General features: G+C 35.1%; 4 protein-coding genes and 1 pseudogene across 4 annotated transcripts in view; all 5 read right to left on the minus strand.

Annotated features, from left to right (window-relative positions):
* The window catches only part of LOC140698348 (vomeronasal type-1 receptor 4-like), a 19524-nt gene extending 13129 nt beyond the window's left edge, over window positions 1-6395 (minus strand). Inside the window, 1 exon segment of the mRNA XM_072968534.1 lies at window positions 6312-6395. The gene's annotated coding sequence lies outside the window, so the exon portion shown is untranslated.
* The window catches only part of LOC102531541 (uncharacterized), a 146076-nt gene that overhangs the window by 96705 nt on the left and 25012 nt on the right, over window positions 1-24359 (minus strand). The window lies entirely within an intron of this gene.
* LOC102536744 (vomeronasal type-1 receptor 4-like) lies at window positions 1984-4803 on the minus strand (annotated as a pseudogene).
* Window positions 4437-7197, minus strand: LOC102536989 (vomeronasal type-1 receptor 4-like). Its single transcript, XM_015242784.3, has one exon. The coding sequence runs from the start codon at window positions 7026-7028 to the stop codon at window positions 6129-6131; it is 900 nt and encodes a 299-aa protein (XP_015098270.2). The 5' UTR covers window positions 7029-7197; the 3' UTR covers window positions 4437-6128.
* On the minus strand, window positions 6687-23030 carry LOC102537233 (vomeronasal type-1 receptor 4-like). Its single transcript, XM_015243041.3, is given in 3 exon segments — window positions 6687-6762; window positions 21793-22794; window positions 22796-23030. Coding segments are annotated over 2 exon segments (927 nt in total). The 5' UTR covers window positions 22892-23030; the 3' UTR covers window positions 6687-6762; window positions 21793-21963.

Consider the following 24359-nt stretch of genomic DNA (forward strand, 5'->3'; position numbering starts at 1 on the left):
GATATTATATAACATGTCAACAAACACACCAACAGAGGTTCTAGAAAGTGAAGAGAGAAAGGGATCGAAAACATTATTTGAAGAAATTATGGCTGAAAAGTTGCGGAACCTAGAGAAAGAAATAGGTATCTAGGTATAGGAAGCACAATGTGAAACACCATATTAACAAAGGAGTGACAAAAATCACATGATCATCTCAATAGATGCAGGAAAAGCATTAGACAAAAATTAACATTCATTCATGACAAAAATTTTCCCCAAATTGGGTATAGAGGGAACATATTTGCTAACAATGCAACTGAAAAGCATTTAATATACAAAATACTAGAACAGCTCATACAATTCAGTAACAAAAAAACAACCAAATCAAAAAAATGGGCAGAAGACTTAAAAACACATTTTTCCAAAAGAGACATACAGTGGCCAATAGGTACATGAAAAGATGCTCAACATACCTAATTATTAAAAAAAAGCAAATCAAAGTCACAATGAGGAATCAACTCACAACACTCAAAATGGTCATCATCAAGAAGTCCACAAAAAAAAAATGCTGGTGAGGATGTGGAGAAAAGGGAACCATTCATTGTACACTGTTGGTGGCAATGTAAATTGGTGTAGCCACTGTGAAAACCAGTATGGAGGTCTTTTAAAAAACTAAAAATAGAGCTACCATATGATCCAGCAATCCCACTCCTGGGTATGTATCTGGAAAAAATAAAAACTCTAATTCAAAAAGATACATGCACCCCAATGTTCACAGCAGAACTATTTACAATAGCCAAGACATGAAAACAATCAAAGTGCCCATTTACAGATGATTGGCTTCAGAAGATGTGATATATACATACACATATACGTCCATTTTACATTATATATATATATATATATATATATATTCCATTGTGGAATATTATTCAACCATAAGAACCCCAAAAACTTGCCATTAGCAGAAACATGGATGGACCTAGAGAATATTATACTTAGTTAAATAAGTCAGGCAGAGAAAGACAAATACTGTATATTACTCACATGTGGAATCTATAAATTATACAAATGAATGTATTTATAAAACAGAAACAGGCTCATAGATGTAGAAAACAAACCATGATTAACAAGAGAGGGAGGGAGTGATAAATTAGGAGTATGGAATTAAGATACAAACTACTATACATATAAAAGATAAGCAACAAGGATTTACTGTATAGCAGAGGGAATTTTATTAAGTATCTTTAAAAAATCTATAATGGAATATAATCTGAAAAAAATAACTGAATCACTTTGTTGTACACTTGAATCTAACATGATATTGTAAATCAACTACACTTTAATACTATTAAAAAGAGAGGAGTCTCTATTTCCTAAAGCCCTCCATGTCTCCTGAAAGAAAGCCCTACTGGCTTTCAAAGCAAAACTTTTGGGGGGCTCATTGTCCCCATGCAGGATCCCCACGTGGGGCTCAGACCCCTCACCCCCTGGGTAGACTTCTGTAATTGTATTATTCTCCTGTCTGTGGCTCACCCACCCAGGGGTATGGTTCTTGACTATATCAAGACTCCACCCCCACTACCTATATCGTTATGGATCCTTCCATGTATCTTTAGTTGTGGAAGATCTTCTCCAGTAGTTCTGGTCATCACCATCAGTTTTTGCTCTGCATATAGTTGTAACTTTGAGATGCCCATGAGAGGAAGAGAGCTCAGGGTTTTCTGACTCCAGCATCTTGCAGCAATCCCTTGTGGTCTTCTGGTTTTAGCAGCCTCAATAGACTAAAACAGGAGATTCTCCTGGTTTAGAAGGTTAGTTGAATGTAATCACCCAAGCTTTAAAAAACAAAGGTAAATAGATACAACTGAAAGAAGAAGGAGATTGAAAACAGGAGAGGGATTCAATTTGCTAATGCTGACTTTCAAGATGGAGAGAGCCAAATGGGTATCCTTAAAGGAAATGAATTCTGTCAAAAACATGAATCAACCTGGAAGCAATTCTTCAACAGACTCCAGTTAAAATTTTAGTTAGGACTCAGCGGGTGACTGAATGAATAAAATGGCAACGATGCATTGTGGAAAACATACAATTTACATATTTCTGATCAGAGTAGGGGATTTTTCATTCCTTCTCCAGGCAAAGTAGAGGCTGTGTACACTCATGAGCATTAAAGGGCTGATAACTGGGAAGCATGCAGCCATGATTATAGTAATGTTGACAAGGAACCAGCTGGAGTTACCAAAAGGAGCCAAAACAACTTGAAAGATGGAGGAAAGGGTATAAAAGTAAACAAATGTGCTCATCAGAGGAAGAATGGTTTTGTAGCTCTGGACACAAGGGAGGACCTAGGAGAGGTGTTGGTCCTATGAATGTGTTGGACCCTCTCTTTATGCCTGTGCAGGATGAAAACCATGGAGCCACTGGCCCAGAGCATGAGCCCCAAATATAAAACATCAGGGAATAATAGTATTACTGCATACAGTGCTTCCCTGGTTTTGTCATGACCAACAGCAGAACAGAATCCAAAATCCTTTTTGTTTGTGATGTTTTGGTCACTGCATGTACCATGTATGAAGACAGGGAAAATGATATTTACAAGCAGTTCCAACATCCAACACAGGAGAATAGAGAAAACAATGTACTTGGGAGCTTTTACTTTAAGCTGTGCCCACTTGGAGTTCCTCGGAGTGATTGTGATCACCTGAAAGACACTCAAGAGGCAGATGCTACCTCTGGACACTCCCCTCCCCACTCTGTGAAGAAAGAAAAGAACTTTGCATCCAAAATCACTGGGGCTACCATTACTCTGATACTAAAACCAGAAAAAGACACTATAAAAAAGAAAATGACAGATCAACATCTTAAATACAGATGAAAAATTGTCAACAAATAACATTAGCAAACAGAAATCAGTGATATATATGAAGAATTACGCACAACTATCAAATGGAATTTTTCCAGTGATGCAAAGATGGTTCAATATCCACAAATCAATCAATGTGATACACCACATAAACAAAAAGGAAGCTAAAAATCACATGATCTTCTCAATAGACACAGGGAAAAAAGCATTTGACAAAATTCAACATTTGTTCATGATAAAAACTCTCATCAAAGTGGGTACAGAGGAAGCATATCTCAACATAATTAAGAAAATTTTACGGCAACCCCTCTGCTAACATCATACTCAGTGGTGAAAACTGAAAGCTTTTTCTCCAAAATCAGGAAAAAGACAAGGAGGCCCACTCTTGCTACTTCTATTTAACACAGTATTGGAAGACCTTGTCACAGCAATCAGAGAAGTAAAAGAAATAAAGGCATCCATTTTGAAAGAGAAGAATAAAACTGTAACTATTTGCAGATGACATGACATTATATGTAGAAAACCCTAAAGTCTCCAAAAAACTATTAGAACTAATAAATGAATTCAGTAAAGTTGCAGCTTACAAGACTAGCAAACAGAAATCTATTGCTTTTCTATACACTAATAATGAAATATCCAGAAAAAGAAGGCAAAAAACATTTAAAATCATTTAAAAAACAGTAAAATACCTAGGAATAAACTTAACCAAGGAAGTGAAAAACCTATACTCTGAAAACTATAAAATATTGATGAAGGAAACCAAAGATGATACAAAGTCAGATAAAGATACCTTGTGTTCTGGACTGGAAGAATTAATATTGTTAAAATATCCATATTACCCAAACCAATCTACAAATTTAATGCAATCACCATCAAAATACCTATGTCATTTTTCACAGAACTGGGACAAAAATCCTAACATTCATATGGAACCACAAGAGACCCCACAAAAACAAAGCAATCTTGAGAAAAAAGTACAAAGCCAAAGTATCAAGTTCCCTTACTTCAGACTATCCTACAAAGCTGCAGTATTCAAAACAGTATAGCACTAGCACAAAAATAGACACACAGATCAATGGAAGAGAATAGAGAGCCCCAGAATAAACCAATGCACAATTTATCTATTAATATATGACAAAAGAGGCAAGAATATACGATGGAGAAAAGACAGTCTCTTCAATAAGTGGTGCTGGGAAAACTGGACACCTACGTGTAAATTAATAAAATCATTTGAACATTTTTTCCACACCATATACAAAAATAAACTCAAAATGGATCAAACACCCAAATAGCAGACTGGAAGTCACAAAATTCCTGGAAGAACACATCAGCAGAACACCCTTTGACATAAATCATAGCAATATATTTTTTTATGTCTCCTAAAGCAAGGAAACAAGCAAAAATAAACAAATGAGACTTAATTAAACTTAAATTTTCTTTTGCACAGTGGGAAACCATTGACAAAATGAAAAGATAACCTACCGAATTGGAGAAACTTTTCAAATGATATGACTGATATGTTAATATCCAAAATATATATACAGCTTATACCACTCGATATCAAAAAACAAACTATCCAATGAAAAGGTTAGAAAGCCTGAATAAACATTTTTATTAAGACATACAGATGACCAACAAGCACATGGTAAGTTACTCAACAGTGTGATTCATCACAGAAATGCAAATAAAAACCACAATGATACATCGCTTCACAGCTATCAGAATGGTAATCATCAAAAACACCACAAATAACAAACATTGGCGAGGATGTGGAGTAAGGGGAACCCTAGTATACTTTTCACAGGAATGTAAATTGGTGCGGCCACTATGGAAAACAGCATAGTTTCCTCAAAAACCTAAAACAGAATACCATACGTAGCAATGCCACTCCTGGGTATATGTCAGAAGAAAGAGAAAACACTGATTTGAGAAGAAACACATACCCCAATGTTCATAGGAGCAGTATTTACAATAGCCAAGACATGGAAGCAACCTGTGTGTCCGTCAACATATGAATATAGATGTGTTATATTACTCAGCCATAAAAGAATGAAAATTTTGTCAATTGCAACAACTGGCATAGACCTAGAGTGTATTATGGTTAGTGAAACAAATCACACAGAGAGTGACAAATATTGCATATTACCACTTATATGTGGAATAAAAAAAATAAAACAAATGGATGAATAGAACAGAACAGATCTGCAGATATAGAGGAAAAACTAGTGGTTACCAATGGGGAGAGAAAATGGGGAAGGGGCACGATAGGATTAAGATTTAGAAGTACAAACTACTGTGTATAATGTAAATAAATTACAAGGACATACTTTACAGCACAGGGAATAGAGCCCATATTTTATAATAACTTTAAGCAAAATATAATCTATATAAATACTTAATCATTATGCTGTATACATGAAACTAATATAATATTGTGAATCAGCAATAATTAAAGAGAAAAAACATAATTTAAAAGGATAATTCTGTAACCGACAGAGGTGGTAATTATGGCGATGACAACATTACAATGTATAAATGTAAGATTCTACCACGTTGTACACTTTAAATTTACACAATGTTATATGTCAAATATATTTCAAGTAAAAGGAATCAGCTGAAACATTTTTCTTTTGTCCTCTTTTTTTTAACACAGTTCACTTAAATATGGCCATTTCTATATGAAAATACTTCAATGTGTTCATTTCCTGTAAAATGTCATACTTCTAATAGAGGCTGCCATCTCTCTAAGGATTTTATCTATGAAACTCATAACTGTCACTAAAAGGCTCCATTTACAGAGACCAACTTTATCCTCTTGTTTCACACCAATATATTCTTTATTCTGTGATGACATTAATTTCTTCAGTTTTATTAATGACCATTTCACATGCTGATCCATTTTCATGTGTAACTTTATCAAAGAGTCCATGTCTGGGAAACATATTCTGTTAGATTGAAAGTTACATATCTGAAGACTTCAATATATGCAGATTGTCACAAGATCTACTGTTTATTACTGTATAAATTCCAAACTTTTCTACACACACTAGAAAAACATCAATAACATAATTATTTACAAGGTAATTATGTTTCAAGAAAATACAATCACTGTTGTTTATTGGAAGATGCTCAGCATGTTTTGCTTATTATTCTATTGAGATGCAGAATTTAGTTAAGACTCTGAGAGTGAATGAATGAACTGGCAATGGTATGGACACAGTGGATATAAATACAATTTACATGGTTCTCATCATAGTAGGGGATTTCTGTTATTTCTTATTCAGGCAAAGTAGAGGCTGTGTACACTGGAGTCACGGCTCATGAGCAGGAAGGGGCTGACAGCTGGGAAGCATGCAGCGATAATTATACTGACTTTCACAAGGGACCAGTTGGGATTCTCAAAAAGAGACAAAAGAAGTTGAAAGACAGAGGAAAGGGTATAAAAGTAGACAAAAGTGCTCACCAGAAGAAGGATGGTTTTTGTAGCTCTGGACTCAGGGGAGGAACTGGGGAAGGCTTTGGTCCTCCGAATGTGTTGGACCTGCTGCTTATGCCTGTGCAGGATGAAAACCATGGAGCCACTGGCCCAGACGATGAGTCCCAAACATAAAACATCAGGGAACAACAGCATTCCTCCCAACAACACATCACTGATTTTGTCACGATGAATGGAAGCACAGTATCCAAAATCCTTTTCCTTTGTGATGTTTTGGTTGCTCAATTTGCTATGTATGGAGATAAGGAAAATGATATTTACCAACATTTGCAGGAACCAACACAGGAAAATAGAAATGACAATGTACTTGGGAGATTTCACCTTAAGCTCTGCCCACCTCGAGTTCCTGGGACTGACCATGATCACCTGAACGACACTCAAGAGGCACATGCTACCAATGGACACTCCCCTTCCCACTCTGTGAAGAAAGAAAAGAACTTTGCATCCAAAATTACTGGGGAAATGTTTCCACCCAAACGCTGCCATTGTGTGGGGGACGCCTTTACAGAGAAGGGTAAGGAAGTTGGCTACAATCAGGTGCTTAATTATCAAATCTGTGGACCTTAACCTGTACCCAGTGATGTAAAGGATGATATAATGGCAAAGAAGTGAGAAATTCCCCAGGATTCCAACCACTGTCTGCATTAAGATGATCACATCAATTGCCAAATCCCTGCTATCCATCCTCTCAGACACCAGTCACTGATGTTTGTCTTGTCTGTTAGAATGTCCTGCATGGGAACATGAGGCACAGGATACACGTATAGTGTCAGCTGAATCCAATATTCTGCACTTATCATCAGTTCCCATTTGGAAACATTTACTGAATATTTTTCTGATAGTAGCAGCATTCCAAGGGTTGCATGTATAACATTTAAAGAGGACTTCAAATGTTAAAGTAATCATTGAAGGCATCACATGTGATCATGTTTTTATTCTTCACAAATCTCTGAGGCAGTCACTTCCACGAATTTAATTATACAGTTGCTGAAAAGGTACACATACAGAGGTTAAATATTTGTCCAAATCCACTGCTTAGGGCAGAGTGAGGACTTGACACCCACAGAACTGTGAAAGATACTGCAGTGATCCATGATGCTCTGCCAAAATCCTAGATAGCTATGTTCAAATAATCATCCAGATCGGTATTTTCTTCTGAATTTACATCTTAACATTTGATTTTAGACTGGTGGTATAAGTTTTATCAAGAAAAGAATCCATTTATTTATAAAGTTTTATTTTATATGTCAAAATCAATTATGAATAGAGATTTTCATATGTTAATACACGTCCATGCACTGTTGGCATTAAATTATCACAAGAACCTCCCACATGACAAGTTAACGTGAGGAAGAAGAGAAAGCCCTGAGATCAGGATGCCAACAGATCAGGATGCCAACAGAAAGTCTCCTTCCCTTTTCTGTGAGAAATGGAGAATAATAACACTTATTATAGAAGTTATTGAATAATCACATGTAATGCCATAAACTATGAACATAAAACAACAATACATGATAAAATAGTGCAAAGCAAAACTAAATGATTATCGATCAGCTCTACTAGTTTTTGTGTGGACCTTTTACTGTTTTCTATATATAGTAACATGTCATCGACATATAGTGACACTTTCACCTCTTCTTTTCCAATTTGGATCCCTTTTATTTCTCTCTCTTGCCTGACTGCTGTGGCTAGGACTTCCAAGACTATATTGAATAGAAGTGGTGCAAGGTAGGAGGTTACAAATTTAATGTTCAAAAATAAGTTGCATTTCTTTACACTAACGATGAATCAACAGAAAAAGAAACTAAAGAAACAATCCCCTTTAAAATAGCACACAAAGTAATAAAATACCTAGGAATAAATTTAACCAAGGAGGTGAAAGAATTATACACAGAAAACTATAAACCATTCATGTAGGAAATTAAAGAAGACTTAAAAAAATGGAAAGATATCCAATGCTCCTGGATTGGAAGAATCAATATTACCCAAGGCAATCTACAGATTTAATGCAATCCCTATCAAATTACCCAGGACATAATTCACAGAACTAGAACAAATAAAATTTATATGGAACCACCAAAGACCTAGAATTGCCAAAGCATTACTGAAGAGAAAGAAAGGCTGGAGGAATAACTCTCCCAGACTTCAGACAATACTATAGAGCTACAGTCATCAAGACAGCATGCTATTGGTACAAAAACAGGCATATAGACCAATGGAACAGAATAGAGAGCCCAGAAATCAACCCACAAACTTTTGGTCAACTCATCTTCTACAAAGGAGGCAAGAATATACAATGGAATAAAGAGAGTCTCTTCAGCAAATGGTGTTGGGAAAACTGGACAGCAGCATGTAAAACAATGAAGCTACAACACTCCCTTACACCATACACAAAATTCAACTCAAAATGGATCAAAGACTTACACATAAGACAAGATACAATAAACCTCCTAGAAGAAAATAAAGGCAAAACATTATCTGACATACATCTCAAAAATTTTCTCCTAGAAGAAATAAAAGCAAGAATAAACCAATGGGACCTAATGAAACTTACAGGCTTCTGCACGGCAAAGGAAACCATAAGTAAAACAAAAAGACAACCTACGGAATGGGAGAAAATTTTTGCAAATAAAACCAACGAGGGCTTGATCTCCAGAATATATAAGCAGCTCATATGACTTAACAAGAAAGAAACAAACAACCCAGTCCAAAAATGGGCAGAAGACCTAAATAAGCAATTCTCCAAGGAAGACATATAAATGATCAATAGCCACAAGAAAAAATGCACAATATCACTAATTATCAGAGAAATGCAAATCAAAACTACCTCACACCAGTCAGAATGGCCATCATTCAAAAATCCACACACGACAAATGCTGGAGAAGCTGTGGAGAAAGGGGAACCCTCCTACACTGCTGGTGGGAATGCAGTTTGGTGCAGCCACTGTGGAAAACAGTATGGAGATTCCTCAAAAGACTAGGAATAGACTTACCATATGACCCAGGAATCCCGCTCCTGGGCATATATCCAGAAGGAACCCTACTTCAGGATGACACCTGCATCCCAATGTTCATAGCAGTACTATTTACAATAGTCAAGACATGGAGACAGCTTAAATGTCCATCAACAGATGACTGGATAAAGAAGATGTGGTGTATTTATACAATGGAATACTACTCAGCCATAAAAACCGACAACATTATGCCATTTGCAGCAACATGGTTGCTCCTGGAGAATGTTATTCTAAGTGAAGTAAGCCAGAAGGAGAAAGAGAAATACCATATGAGATTGCTCATATGTGCAATTAAAAAAAAACAAAACATAAATACAAGACAGAAACAGACCCATAGACATAGAATACAAACTTATGGTTGCCAAGGGGGCAGGGGGGGTGGGAAGGGACAGACTGGGATTTCAAAATTGTAGAATAGATAAACAAGATTCTACTGTATAGCACAGGGAAATATATACAAGATCTTATGGTAGCTCACAGAGAAAAAAATGTGACAATGAATATATGTATGTTCATGTATAACTGAAAAACTGTGCTCTACACATGAATTTGACGCAACATTGTAAAATGATTATAACTCAATAAAAAATGTTAAAAAAACTAAATGATTATCAGATCATATAGTTAGCTCTATGTTTATGCCATAGTGAAGGAAAAATTTAGCAGTGAATGAAGATTCATGAATGACGTTATCATACAAGACATATATGCAAATCATCACTTGCAAGGCATGTGCTCTTTTTATCAATTGAAATATTAGATTGTTGGTTTGATATCAGAAACAACATGAGTGGAAACAACATGATATGCAACAGATAGCTACTGCCTGACACTCATAATTATTATGTAAGATGCTCCTTAAATTTAAGACTGATGTAAACTTCACCATAATCAACACACTCAGCAGTTTTTCAATGGAGACACTCTTACTGCCTCTATTAAGTGCATCAGACACTCACAGTTAGAGAAAATCTTTCTATTCAAGCTGTTACCATTTGGACACACTTTCTGTACAGGATTAGATGATTTATGCAGATTCATCATACCCTTTATTTAAAAACCTGGAGGTATTAATTGTGTGCCTCTAGTAATTCTGAACATTGGGTCAGTGATTCCTATAAGGTAGACTCAACAGCTGATTGATTTTACAACTATATTTTTAAGCACTTTAAAAATCAGCTTTATCACTTGGATTCAGCCACAGCAATGGTTATCAGGGAGGATTACACTGAATTGCAGAGGAGCCCTTAGGAATTGGTGTAAGGTCTAAAAATCCATCTCCCTTTACCAGCTCAGCTTGTATCTCAGAATTACTCTACCTTCTCACATGGTGCTGGCACTGAATCAGGTCACTACACAGAAGATGGCCTTTTTCTGACATGATCACTTAGCCAGACTTTATCTGCCTTTCTCTTACAGGCTCTGCCACCCACCCTGATATACAACATGCTTACCTGACACCTTCCTGCTGCCAGGACAGAGGGCTCAGGGTTATGTCCTTGTAATTAGTATGTGTGGGAGGGAGGCAGACACACCTAGATATATGGGTTTGTGAGTCTGTGTCCTGATCTGCTCTCCCCTTAGAGCTGCAATTATCATTTCACCTGTAGCAGCAATGTGAGTGTAGGCTTGGGACCTGAGAACATTTCTGAAAACTTTTCTCACAGTTGTTAACTACAAAAAACAATTTTAAGTTTGTAGTGAGAGCCCTTAGAGGACAGCTGGAAAGCTTCCAAGAGCCTTTTTCTTTTCCATGATCCATCAAGACAGAGTCTCACAGGGAGAAGAAGGAAATGCTGAAATCACATACTTGAGCAACTGGCATAAATATGTGTATCCCTCTGGAATTATTCACTTCCCTGAGCTATTTCTCTACCCAAAGACAAGTACTTCCCTAATCTTCAGACAACTAAACTGATCTATTAATTAACATACTGGTAGAGAAGTGGAATGAGACAAAATACCTGGAAGTATATTCAATGTGATAGAAGTGAAAGGAGGAACATGATAAAGAACTCACAATAGAAATTGTTTCACATAACAAATCAACTAAGTTGGATTCATTTGCATCATTCTATACCAATTATTATGGATTTTGTAGGAAAACATATTCTACTATTATTGACCACCATTAAGTGATAAGATTTAGATGCAGAAAAAATAAACAGAAAAAAGGGAGAAGGTTCAAAAAGAGTGTCTCAAAAAATAAAAGCACCCAGATCTGAGGGCTTCACAGATTCTAATATTTACACAAATATCAGCTGAACCAATGCTCAATTACTTAATTCAATATGATCACACCGGGAGACTAAACACCAGGCTACAAAAATAATAGATCAAAAGAAATCAGAAAATGTCTTGAAACAATTAAAAATAAAAGCCAATTTTGCAAAATCCGTGAGACACAGCAAAAGCAATTCTAAGAGAGAAATTAACAGTGATAAAGGCCTACTTCAAGAAGCAAGAAAATCTCCAACAGACAACCTAACCTACCATCTAAAGGAATCAGAGAAAGAAGGACAAACGATGTCAAACTCAGACATAGAATGAAATGATAAAGTCAAACAGGAAATTTTTAAAAGCAGAGACTAAAAAACCCACAGTATGTCAACACAACCAAGAACTGGTTTTCTCAAAAGCTAAACAAAACTGATTATCCGTTAGGCAGACTTATCAAGAAGAAAAGAGAGAAGACCCATATAAACCAAATAAGACTTAGGAGAAATCACATCCCCTATCACAGAGGTACAAAAAAATCACTAGAGAATACTATCAACAGTTTTATGGCAACAAATTTTACAACCCAGGAGAAATGAATAAACTTCTAGAAACACAGAACATTCCTCAACTGAATGAGGAAGAAATAGATTATGTGAACAGACAGATCACCAGTAGTGAAATTGAATTTTTAATTGAAAAAAATCCCCACAAACAAAAGTCCAGGGCTGATGGTTTGACGAGGAATTCTACAAAACATAAAGAAGAGCTACTATTTAATCTTTAGCAAACTATTTCAAAAAGTTAGAGAATGGAACATTCCCAAATTTATTCTAGGAAACCACCTTTATCATGATACCAAAATCAGACATAGAAAACACACACACAAAAAGAAATACAAGCCATTATCTCAGATGAATATAAATGCTAAACTCCTTAACAAAATATTAGCTGGCCAAATTCAACAACACATCAAAAGGATCACAACCACGATCATGTGGAATTTATTCAAGGGATGCAAGGTTCATCCAATGTACAGAAATCAATCAATGTGATATACAACATTAATAAATGGGAAAAAATCACATCATTCTCTCTATAGACACAGAAAAAGCATGTCACAAAATTCAACATCCATTGACGGTAAAAACGCTCATCAACATATTTCAACATAAAAAATGCCATTTTATGACAAATCCACAACTAATATAAGACTCAATGGTGAAAAGTTAAATCTTTCCTTTAAAATGAGGAACAAGACATGGATGCCAACTCTTACCACTTCTATTTAACAAAGTATTGGAAATTCTAGCCACACCAATTGGACAAGTGAAAAACAAAAGGCATACAAATTGGAAGGAAGGAAAAAAATGGTCAATATTTGCAGATGACATGAATATATCCATCTATCTATCCCTATCTGTCTGTCTGTCTGTCTGTCTACCTATCTATATCTATCTAATAATCCTGAAGTCCCCACCAGAAATCAATCTATATCTATACCTATATCTGTATCTATCTACCTAATAGTCCTGAAGTCCCCACCAGAAAACTATTTGAACTAAAAATTAATTCAGTAAAGTTGCAGGATACAAGATTCATATACAAAATTTTGTTATTTTTCTATATACTAATGAAGACAACCTACTGAGTGGAAAATATTTTGCAAATAATATGACTGTTGAGGGATTAATATCCAAGACATATAAAATGCTGTATAACTGACTGACAAAACACCAACTCGTTTCAACAATGGGCAGAAAATCTGAATAGACATTTCCCCAAAAGACATACAGATACAGACAATAGACACATGAAATGAGGCTCACCATCACTAATCATCAGAGAAATGCAAATTAAAAACACAGTATCACTTCATATCTGACACAATGTCTATCATCAAAAAGTCTACAATGCAAATATTGCCAAGGATATGGAAAAAAGGAAACTATTGCATACGGTTGATGGAATGTAAATTGGTGCAGTCACTATGAGAGGTACTTAAGAAACTAATAGCAGAACTATCATATGATACAACACTTGAAGAAAACAAAAACACTAATTCAAAAAGAATATATACAAGATCTATGGTAGCTCACAGACAAAGGAATGTTAACAATGAATATTTATATATGTCCATGTATAATTGAAAAATTGTGCTCTACACTGGAATTTGACACAACATTGTAAAATGATTATAAGTCAAAAAAAATGTTAAAAAATATATAGTTCACTCCAAATTTAGACTATGAAGCTGATACAAAGTATTCAGAGATGGGCAATTTGAAATATAAAAAATTTTGCATGCAAAATAATTAAGAAAGTATTTCAATGCAAAAGCTGCCATTGTCTGGGGGATTCCTTTAGAGAGAATGACCAAGACATTGATTATAACCAGGTACTTGAGAATCAAATCTGTGGATATCAGCCTAGGTTCAGCATGTTAAGGAAGAGATAATGGTAAAGAAGAGAAATATTGCCCAGGATTCCAACCATCGTCTGTGACAAGAACATTATTCTTATTTCCACATCCTTGGAATCTATTCTGTCATTCAGTATGTTCTCCTATGAATCAGTGGAACAATCATTCTTCTAAGCAAAATGGCTCATTGAAGATTTTTGACACCAGGAGTAACTTCTTTTTATTTTTCAAGAGTAACTTCTGTGCCCCCATGGGAATGCAAAAGACTTCAACAGGCAGGAAAAGATGGAGACAACTTCAGGTAAATTTCGTGGAAGGTGAGTGCTAAGAATGCAGCGATCTTAGCTAAGTGAAGTCATGAAAACTCACAAGAAATGGAAAGAAAGCAAAATTCACAGTTTTAAAATAAACTGGAATTTGATATCCATATTGGAAAAAAGGAAATCATCAGTAACTACCCAAATCATACATAAGTTCTGAATGGATTGCTGCTGATCGAAATTATAAAGTAAAGTAACTATGCTTTTGCAAAACAAGAGCCTCTGTGGCCTTAGGATAAGACATTATTTCATAAGCAGCAGAACATATTAAACCATTGATGTGTAATGACAAATTAAATTATATTAAAGTCAAAACCCAATTCTTACTGAAACTTTTAGGTTTCCCTTTGCTGTATATTCTATTGGAGCCATTTTCAGGGCATTTTGTAGAAGCAAGATTTTTTTCGCCTCTGAGCTGAAATTAGAAACTATCCATGATTGCTATGATTTGACCATAAATTGGAGAATTTATAAATTGGGGACCAAATAGTGGCCTCCAATATGCCCTCTGCCACCTCCTTCATTCCCAGCTCCATCTCTCTTCTTCCCCCAACATGTGTTTATTACCAAACCAAACTTGGATCCATATGATCCTTTTAATGTATCGTATTCACTTTGCTAATACTTTGTTGAGGATTTTTGCATCTATGTTTATCAGAGATTTGGGCCTATAATTTACTTTTTATGTGATTTTGTTCTTCACTGATTTTGGTAACAGTGTGATGTTGGCCCTTTCTTGCAAAATGAGTTCTGAAGCATTCCCTCCCCATTCAATTTTTTGGAAAAGCTTGAGAAGGCTAGGTATTAAATCTTTGAATCTTTGGTAGAATTCACCTGTGAAGTCTCTCATCCTGGACTTGTTTTGGGGAGCTGTTTGGTTACTATTTCAATCACTGTACTAGTTATCAGTCTTTTCATATTTTCTGTTTCTTCCTGATTCAGTCTTGGAACGTTGTATAATTCTAAAATTTGGACCACTTCTTCTAGGCTGTCCAATTTGCTGGTGTATAGATGTTTATAATATTCTCATAATTCTTTGTATTGCTGTGTATCTCTTGTTTCTTATTTTATTTTATTCATCAGAGCCTTTTCTCTTTTTTTCTGAGTCTAACTAAAGCCTTGTTGATTTTGTTTACCTTTTGAAAGAATCAGCTCTTGCTTTGATTGATCTTTTCTATTATGTTTTTAGTCTCTATTTATTTCCACTCATTTTCCTTCTTTCTATTATTTCCGTCTTGACTTTCTCTTGGAGAAGGTTGGAATCCTAGTCTTACTTCTGATCATAGAGGAAATTCACTCATTTTTATACCATTGAGTGCAATGTTCATGTTGGCTTGTCATGTTTGCTCTTTAGTATGTTGTTATGTTCCCTTTCTATGTGCTTTGTTGAAAGGTTTCATCATGAAAGTTTTCTTTCATGAATGACTGTTAATTGTTTTCAAAAGCTTTTTCTGCATCTATTGTAATGATTTTTTTCCTTAAATTTTTTAATGTGGTGCATCATGTTGATTGATTTGCAGATAATTGAATTCATCTCGCATTCCTGGGATTAATCTCAGTTGACCATGATGAATGATCTCTTCAATGTATCACTGAATTTGGTTTGCTAATATGTTGTTCAGGACTTTTGTAGCTATGTTCATAAGTGATGTTGGCCTGTTTTTTCTTTTTTAATTGGGGGTGGACTCGGTTTTCTTGTCTGGTATTAGTATCAGGTTGGTGCCAGTCTCAGAGTGACTCATACATGCTTCTTCCTCTTTAATTTTTTTGGAATAGCTTGAGAAGTATGGGTTTCCATTGTTCCTTAAATATTTCATAGAATTCACCAGTGAAGCTGTCTCACACTAATTTTTGTTAGCTGGGAGTTCCATGGTTACTGATACAATTTCATTACTGGTAACTGGTGTGCCTCTATTTTTAACTCTTCATAATTCAGTCTTGGGAAATGGCAGAATTCTAGCTAACTATCATCTCTTCTAAGTTTTTCATTTTACAAGTGTATAGTTGTTCCTAATAATCTCTAATAACTTTTTGTGTCAGTGATGTCAGTCATAACTTCTCTTTCATTTCTGATTCTAGTTATTTGGACCCTCTCTTATTCTTTGGAAAACATTTTTGGATTACTTTGGTTGAACATTTATCAATTTGATTTACCTTTTAAGGTACTAGTTTTTAGTTTTATTTAAAAAAAGCTATATGAAAATACAAAGAAGGATATTATATAACAATAAAGCAATAAATAAAAGAAGGGGATATTACAACTTTAACATTTCTACTCCCAATAAAGGAGCAACTAAATATATACAGAAAGCACTAATACACATAGAGGGAGAAATTGACAATAATACAAGAATCATACAAGGACAGTAACACCCTACATACATTAAAGAACAGATCATCCAGATAGAATATCAATAAGGCAACAGGGATCTTAAGTATCACAACAGACCAGCTGGACTTAACAAAAGTCTAGTGGACATTACATCCAAAACACCAGAATACACTTCCTTTTTAAAACTGAAACATAACTGATTTACAGTGTGTTAGTTTCAGATGTACAGGAAAGTGATTCAGATATATATCATGAATATATCATATGGTAATTCTCTTTCTTTGTCTGACTTACTTGACTCAACATGATAATCTCTCAGTCCATCCATACTATCGCAAATGGCAGTATTTCCTTCTTTTTCACGGCTGAGTAGTATTTCACTGTATTTATATACTGTACCTTCTCTATCCATTCATTTGTTGATGGACATTTAGGTTGCCTCCATGTCTTTGCTATTGTAAATAATACTGCTATGAACACTGGGGTGCATGTGTCTTTTTAAAATTAATTTTCTTCAGATTTATGCACAGGACTGAGACTGTTGGATACTATGGTAAGTCCAGTTCTAGTTTTTTTGTGGAATCTCCATTCTGTTTTCCTTAATAGTTGCACCAAGCTGCATTCCCACCAACACTGTAGTAAGGTTCCCTTTTTTCCACACCCTGTCCAGCACGTATTATTTTAGACATTTTTGATGACAGCCATTCTGAAAGGTGTGAAGTGTTATCTCATCATACTTCTGATTTGCGTTTCTCTAGCAATTAGTTGTATTGAGCATATATTCATACTCCTGTTGGCCATCTGTATGACCTCTTTGTAGAAAAGTCTATTTAGATCATCTGCCCATTTTTGATTGGGTTGGTTTTGTTGAGATAGTAAGCTGTACGTGCTGTCTGTATATTTTGGGAAAAAATCCCTTGTTGGTGGCATCACTTGCAAATATTTTCTCCCAATCTGTAGCTTGTGTTTTTTGTTTCATTTATGATTTCCTTTGCTGTGAAAAGCTTTAAAGTTTAGGTCCCATCTGTTTATTTTGCCTTTTATTTCCATTACTCTTGGAGATGAATCCCCAAAAATATTGCTGTAACTTATGTCAAACAGCATCTCTTCTAGGAATTTTATAGTATCTGGTCTTACATTTCAGCTTCAATCCATCTTGAGTTTATTTTTGTACACAGTGCTGTAGAATATTCTACAGAATATGTATTTTTTCAAGTGCACATGAAATATTCTCCAAGGTACATCATCTTCTAGGCCACAAAACAAGGCTCAGCAAATTTAAGTGGACAGAAATTATATAAAGAATGTTTTCTGACTACAATGGTATGAAATATAGCATCAACTGCACAAAGAAAAATAGGGAAAAAAGTTATGTGGAGACTATACAACATACTGAAAAACATAAGGTTAGCATAGAAATCAAAGAGAAAATCAGATATATCATGAGGCAAATGAGAATAAAAACACAACTTTCTAAAATCAAGCAGATACAGCAAGAGCATTTCTACAAGGCAAGTTTACAGGCCTATCTTTAAAAAAGTAAAAAAACTAAAAAAAAAACTTAACTCACCATCTCACGGAATTAGAAAAAGAAGAACGAACAAGGCCCCAAATCAGCAGATCGAAGGAAATGATAAAGATCAAAGAGGAAATTTTAAAAAGTACAGACCAAAAACCCCAATAAACTTGGTAAATGAAACCAAGATCTGGTTTTTTGAAAAGATAAACAAAGTTGATAAGCTGTAGTGAGGCTCATGAAGAAGAAAAGAAAGGGGACCCAAATAAAGAACATAAGAAATGAAAGAGGGGAAATTACAGCTGATACTACATGAATACAGAAAAATTATAATAGGGTCCAATGAAGAGCTATGTGCAAAGAAACTGGACAGCCTAGGAGAAATGGATAAATTTCTAGAAACATACAATATTCTAAGATGGAATCAGGAAAAAAAAGGCAATGTGAACAGACTATTTCATAGCAGTAAAATAAAATAAATAATAAAAAGTTCCCAGTAAACAAAGTCCAGGATGGGAAAGCTTCTCATGGAATTCTATCGGACTGTATAAAGCAAAGGTAATACCTATTTTTCTCAAAATAATCCAAAAGCTGAAGACCACCAAATTCATTCTATGAGGCTACCATTACCCTGATACCAATACCAGAAAAAGAAAACAAAAAAATTACAGACCGATAGCTTGATGAATACAGTTGGAAAGTTGTCAAAAATATTAGCAATTCAACAATACAGAAAAAGGCTGAAAAACAATTAACAAGGGGTCATTTTTCCAGAGATGCGACATGGCCCAAAATTCACAACTCAAACAATATGATACATCACATTAACAAAAGGAGGAATAAAAATCACATCATCATCTCAATAGAAGCAGATAAAGCATTTGACAAAGTTCAACATTCACTCATGATGAAAACTAATTAAAGTGAGTACAACGGCAACATATCTCAACATAATTAAGGGGACTTATAACCACCCACCCACAGCTAACATCATACTCAATGGTGAAAATCTGAAAGATTTTTCTCTAAAATCAGGAACAGGACAAGGATGCCCACTCTCATTACTTGTATTTAACATAGCATTTGTGTTGTAGCTACAGCATTTAGACTAGAAAGAGAGATAAAAAACACTAAATTGGAAGGGAAGAACTACAACTTTCACTATTTGCAGAGACATGGAACGATATATAGAAAACCCTAAAGTCCTCACCAGAAAACTAATACATGAGTTCAATAAAGTTGCAGAATCCAAGATTAATACACAGAAATCTACTGCTTTTCTATGCACTAATAATGAATTATCAGAAAGGGAAAGCAAGAACTCAAACCTGTTTAAAATCACCTTAAAAAGAATAAAAGACCTAGGAATAAACTTAACCAAGGAGGTGAAAAATCTGTACTCTGAAAATTCTCACATCAAATACAAAAATAAACTCAAAATGGATTAAAGACCCAAGTGCAAAAATGGAAACCATAAAACTCCTTGCATAAAAAACAGACAAAACTCTCTGACAGAAATTGTAGCAATATGTTTTTAGATTTGTCTCCTGAGGCAAAGGATACAAAACCTAAAACAAATAAATGGGACCTAATAGAACTTAAAACTTTTGCATAGCAAAGGAAACCATCAATAAAGCAAAAAGGCAATCTACCAAATCCTAGACAATATTTTCAAATGATATGACTCATAAGAACTTAATATCCAAAATATATATAAGCTTATACAACTCAATATTAAAAAACAAACAATCCAATAAAAATGGGTAGAAATCATGAACAGACATTTTTGCAAAGAGGACAAGCTGATGGCCAACAGGAACATGAAAAGATACTCAACATCGATACTCATCAGAGAAGTGTAAATCAAAATCACAATGAGAGATTACCTCACACCTGTCAGAATGGCTATCATCAAAACGACCACAAATAACAACTGTTGGTGAGGATGTGCAGAAAGAGGAACCCAAGTACGTTAATGGTGGGACTCAAACTTGTGGTCACCACTATGTAAAACAGTATTGAAATTACTCAAAAAACTAAAAATAGAACTGCCATATGATGCAGCATTTCCATTCCTGGGTATATAGCCACAGAAAATGAAAACACTAAATCAAAAAGATACGTGTATCTCAATATTCATAGGAGCTTTATTTATAACACCTAGGTCATGGAGTCAACCTATGTATCCATCAACAGATGAATTAATGAAGATGTGGTGTGTTTATTTATTTATATATGATGGAATATTTGCATTTGTGACAATGTACATAAACGTGGGGAGTATGATGCTTACTGAAGTTAGACAGACAAAGACAAGTCCTTTATGCTACCACATATATGTGGAATGTAAAAAAAACCTCACAGATACAGAGAAGAAACTAGTGGGGACATAAAAGAGGAGAGGGGCAAGTGAGTGTAAGGATTCAAGATACAAACAACTGTGTGTAAAATAAATAAGTTATACAGACATATTTTATATCAAAGGAATAGAGCGAGTATTCTCTAATAAATTTAAGCAAAGCATGATCTATATAAGTATTTAATCACTATGCTGTATACCTGCAACTAATATAATATTATAAATTAATTAAAGAGAAAATAATTTAATTTAAAAGGATAATTATGTAATGTAATAGAGGTGCAAATTATGGGTACAATAAAAAATATATTACAGTATACAGTTACCACGTATTACCATGTCATGCACTTTACTTATTTATTTACCATGACTTCTTTTTTTAACAGTTTTTATTGAGTTATAGTCATTTTACAATGTTGTGTCAAGTTCCAGTGTAGAGCACAATTTTTCAGTTATACATGAACATACTTATATTCATTGTCAAATTTTTTTTCGCTATGAGCTACCACAAGATCTTGTATATATTCCCTGTGCTATACAATATAATCTTGTTTATCTATTCTGCATATGCTTGTCAGTATCTACAAATTTTGAACTCCCCGTCTGTCCCTTCCCACCATCCTCCCCCTTGGAAACCACAAGTTTGTATTCTATGTCTATGAGTCTGTTTCTGTTTTGTATTTATGTTCATTTAAAAAAAAATGACCATCTCATGCACTTTAAATTCATACAATTTTATATGTCAAATATATTTCCATGAAAAAAACAAAACCTTAAAGTATTTTGTTTTTCTGTTCTCTCCTCCCTCTTTTTACTGCATTTCACATCAAAGTAGCCATTTCTACATGAAAATATTTAAATGTGCTAATCTCCCTGCAAAACATCATATTTCCAATAAATACCACCATCTCTCTAAGGATGTTACGTATAAAACTTATAACTGGCTCACAAATGCCATCCTGCATGAGACTGATTTGACCTCCACATGCACAACAAGCTATTCTTTATTCTGTGCAGACATTAATTTCTTCAGTTGTATTAATGACAACTGCACATACCGATCCATTTTCATGCATACCTTTATCTGTAAGTTCATTACTATTTTATTTCTGGGAAACTTATTCATTAGATTGAAAGCTACACACTTGAAGACTTTGTATTATGCAGATCACTTCAAGATCTGGTATTTATTATTCCATAAATTCTAAACTCCTTTTCTACATGAATTTGAAAAACTTCAATGACACAATTAATTAGAAGATACTTACATTTCATGCCAATACTATTACAATTGTTCATTTTCAAGGAGATGCTCAGCATTTCCAGTATGTGATTTTCTTCAGATCCAACAGCTTAATTAGGAGTCAGAGGATGAATGAATTGATCAAATATTTGACAACGCTACATTATGGAAATAAATGAAATTTACATATTACTCATTAAAAAAGGGGATTTACATTCCTTATCCAGGCAAAGTAGAGGCTGTGTACACTGGAGTCACGGCTGATGAGCACAAAGGGGCTGACAGCTGGGAAGCATGCACTCATGACTGTAGCGATGGCCACAAGGAACCAGCTGGGATTGTCCAAAAGGGACAAAACAATTTGAAAGATGGAGGAAAGAGTATAGAAGTAGACGAACGTGGTCACCAGAAGAAGAATGGTTTTAGTAGCTTTGGACTCAGGAGAGAATCTATGGGAGGCACTGGTCCTATGAATGTGTTGGACCTCCTGCTTGTGCCTGTGCAGGATGAAAATCATGGAGCCACTGGCCAAGAGCATCAGCCCCAAACATGAGACATCAGGGAACAAAAGCAATGCTGCAAATAGGGCATCTCTGGTTTTGTCATGACGAATGGAAGAACAGTATCCAAAATCCTTGTTGTTTGTGATGTTTCTGTCACTCCGTATACCATGTACGTAGATAAGGAAAATGATATTTAATAACATTTGCAAAATCCAACATAGGAGAATAGAGGGAACAATGTACTTGGGAGCTTTTACTTTAAGCTCTGCCCACCTGGAGTTTCTGGGACTGACCATGATCACTCGAAAGACACTCAAGAGGCAGATGCTACCAATGGACACTCCCCTCCCCACTCTGTGAAGAAACAGAAATAGTTTGCATCCAGCATCACTGGAGAAATGTTTCCACACAAACGCCGTCATTGTGTGGGGGACGCCTTTACAGAGAAGGACAAGGAAGTTGGCTACAATCAGGTGCTTAATTATCAAATCTGTGGACCTTAACCTGTAGCCAGTGATGTACAGGATGAATATAAAGGCAAAGAAGTGAGAAATTCCCCAGGATTCCAACCACAGTCTGCATTAAGATGATCACATTTAAAGTCAATTTCCTGCTGTCCATCCTCTCAGATACTAGTCCCTGGTGTCTGTCTTGTCAGTTAGAATGTCCTGCATGGGAACACAAGGCACAAGCTACACATATAGTGTTAGCTGAATCCAATATTCTCCACTTACCATTAGTTCCCACTGGAAACCATTCACTGAATGTTTTTCTGATAGTAGCAGTATTTCAAGGGTTGCATGTATAACATTTAAAGAGGACTTCAAATGTTAAATTAATCATTGGATCACATATGATCACTTCTTCATTCTTCACAAATCTATCAGGCAGTCACTTCCATGAATTTAACTGTACAGATGAGGAAAAGGTACACACAGAGTTTAAACATTTGTCCAAATCTGCTGCTGTTAAAGATACTGTAGTGAACCACCATGCTCTGCCAAAATCCTAGGGAGCGCCATTCAAATGATCAACCAGATATTTATTTTTTTTTGAATTTACACCTTAATATTTGACTTCAGACTGGTGGTATTTTCTAAGTTTTATCATAAAAAGAATCCTTTTTTAAACTTTCATTTTATTATGTCAAAATCAATTATGAATAAAGCTTTAGATATCTTAATACACGTCCATGCACTGCTGGCAAGAAATTATCATGGGAATCTGCCCCGTGACAAGTTAACGCAATGAAGATGAGAGAGGCTTGAGATCAGGATGGCAAAAGAAAGACTCCGTTCCTTTTATGGGAGAAACGTTAAGACTAATACCACTTATCACAGAAATCACTGAGTAATCACATGTAATTCCATAAATGTTGGGACACAAAACAACAGTACATGATAAAATAGTGTAAAGCAAAACTAAATGATTATCAGACCATACAGTTAGCTCTATGTTAATGCCATATAGAGTGAAATGGAAATTTAGCAGTGAATGAAGATTCATGAATGATATTATCATACAAGACATACATGCAAATCATCACTTGCAAGGCATATGTTCTGCTTTTTAACAACTGAAATACTAGATTTTTGGCTTCATATCAGAAACAACATGAATGGAAGCAACATGATACGCAACAACAGCTGCTGCCTGATACTCATAATTAGCTTGTCAAATGTTCCTTAAATTTAAGAATGACAGTAACCACACCATAATCAACACACTATGTAGTTTTCCAACAGAGACACTCTCGCAGCCTCCATTAAGTGCATCACACCCCTAGTTAGAGAAAATCTTTCTATTCAAGCCATTACCATTTGGACACACTTTCTGTACAGGATTAGATGATCTATGCAGATTTATCATACCCTTTATTAAAAACCTGGAGGTATTAATTCTGCACCTGTAGTAATCCTGAACAATGAGTCAGTGATTCCTATAAGGTAGACTCAACAGCTGATTGATTTTACAACTATATTTTTAAGCACTTAAAAAATCAAGTTTACCCCTTGGATTCAGAACAGCAATGGCTATCAGTGAGGATTACATCACACTGCAGAGGAGCCCTTAGGAACTGCTGTAGGTC

The sequence above is a fragment of the Vicugna pacos genome, chromosome 9 (genome assembly GCF_048564905.1).
Source record: "Vicugna pacos chromosome 9, VicPac4, whole genome shotgun sequence".
Lineage (NCBI taxonomy): Eukaryota > Metazoa > Chordata > Mammalia > Artiodactyla > Camelidae > Vicugna > Vicugna pacos.

What these genes read in the sequence shown, in the direction of transcription:
- LOC102536989 (XM_015242784.3), bottom strand. Translation starts at nt 7,028, where the DNA reads ATGGATAGCAGGGATTTGGCAATTGATGTGATCATCTTAATGCAGACA.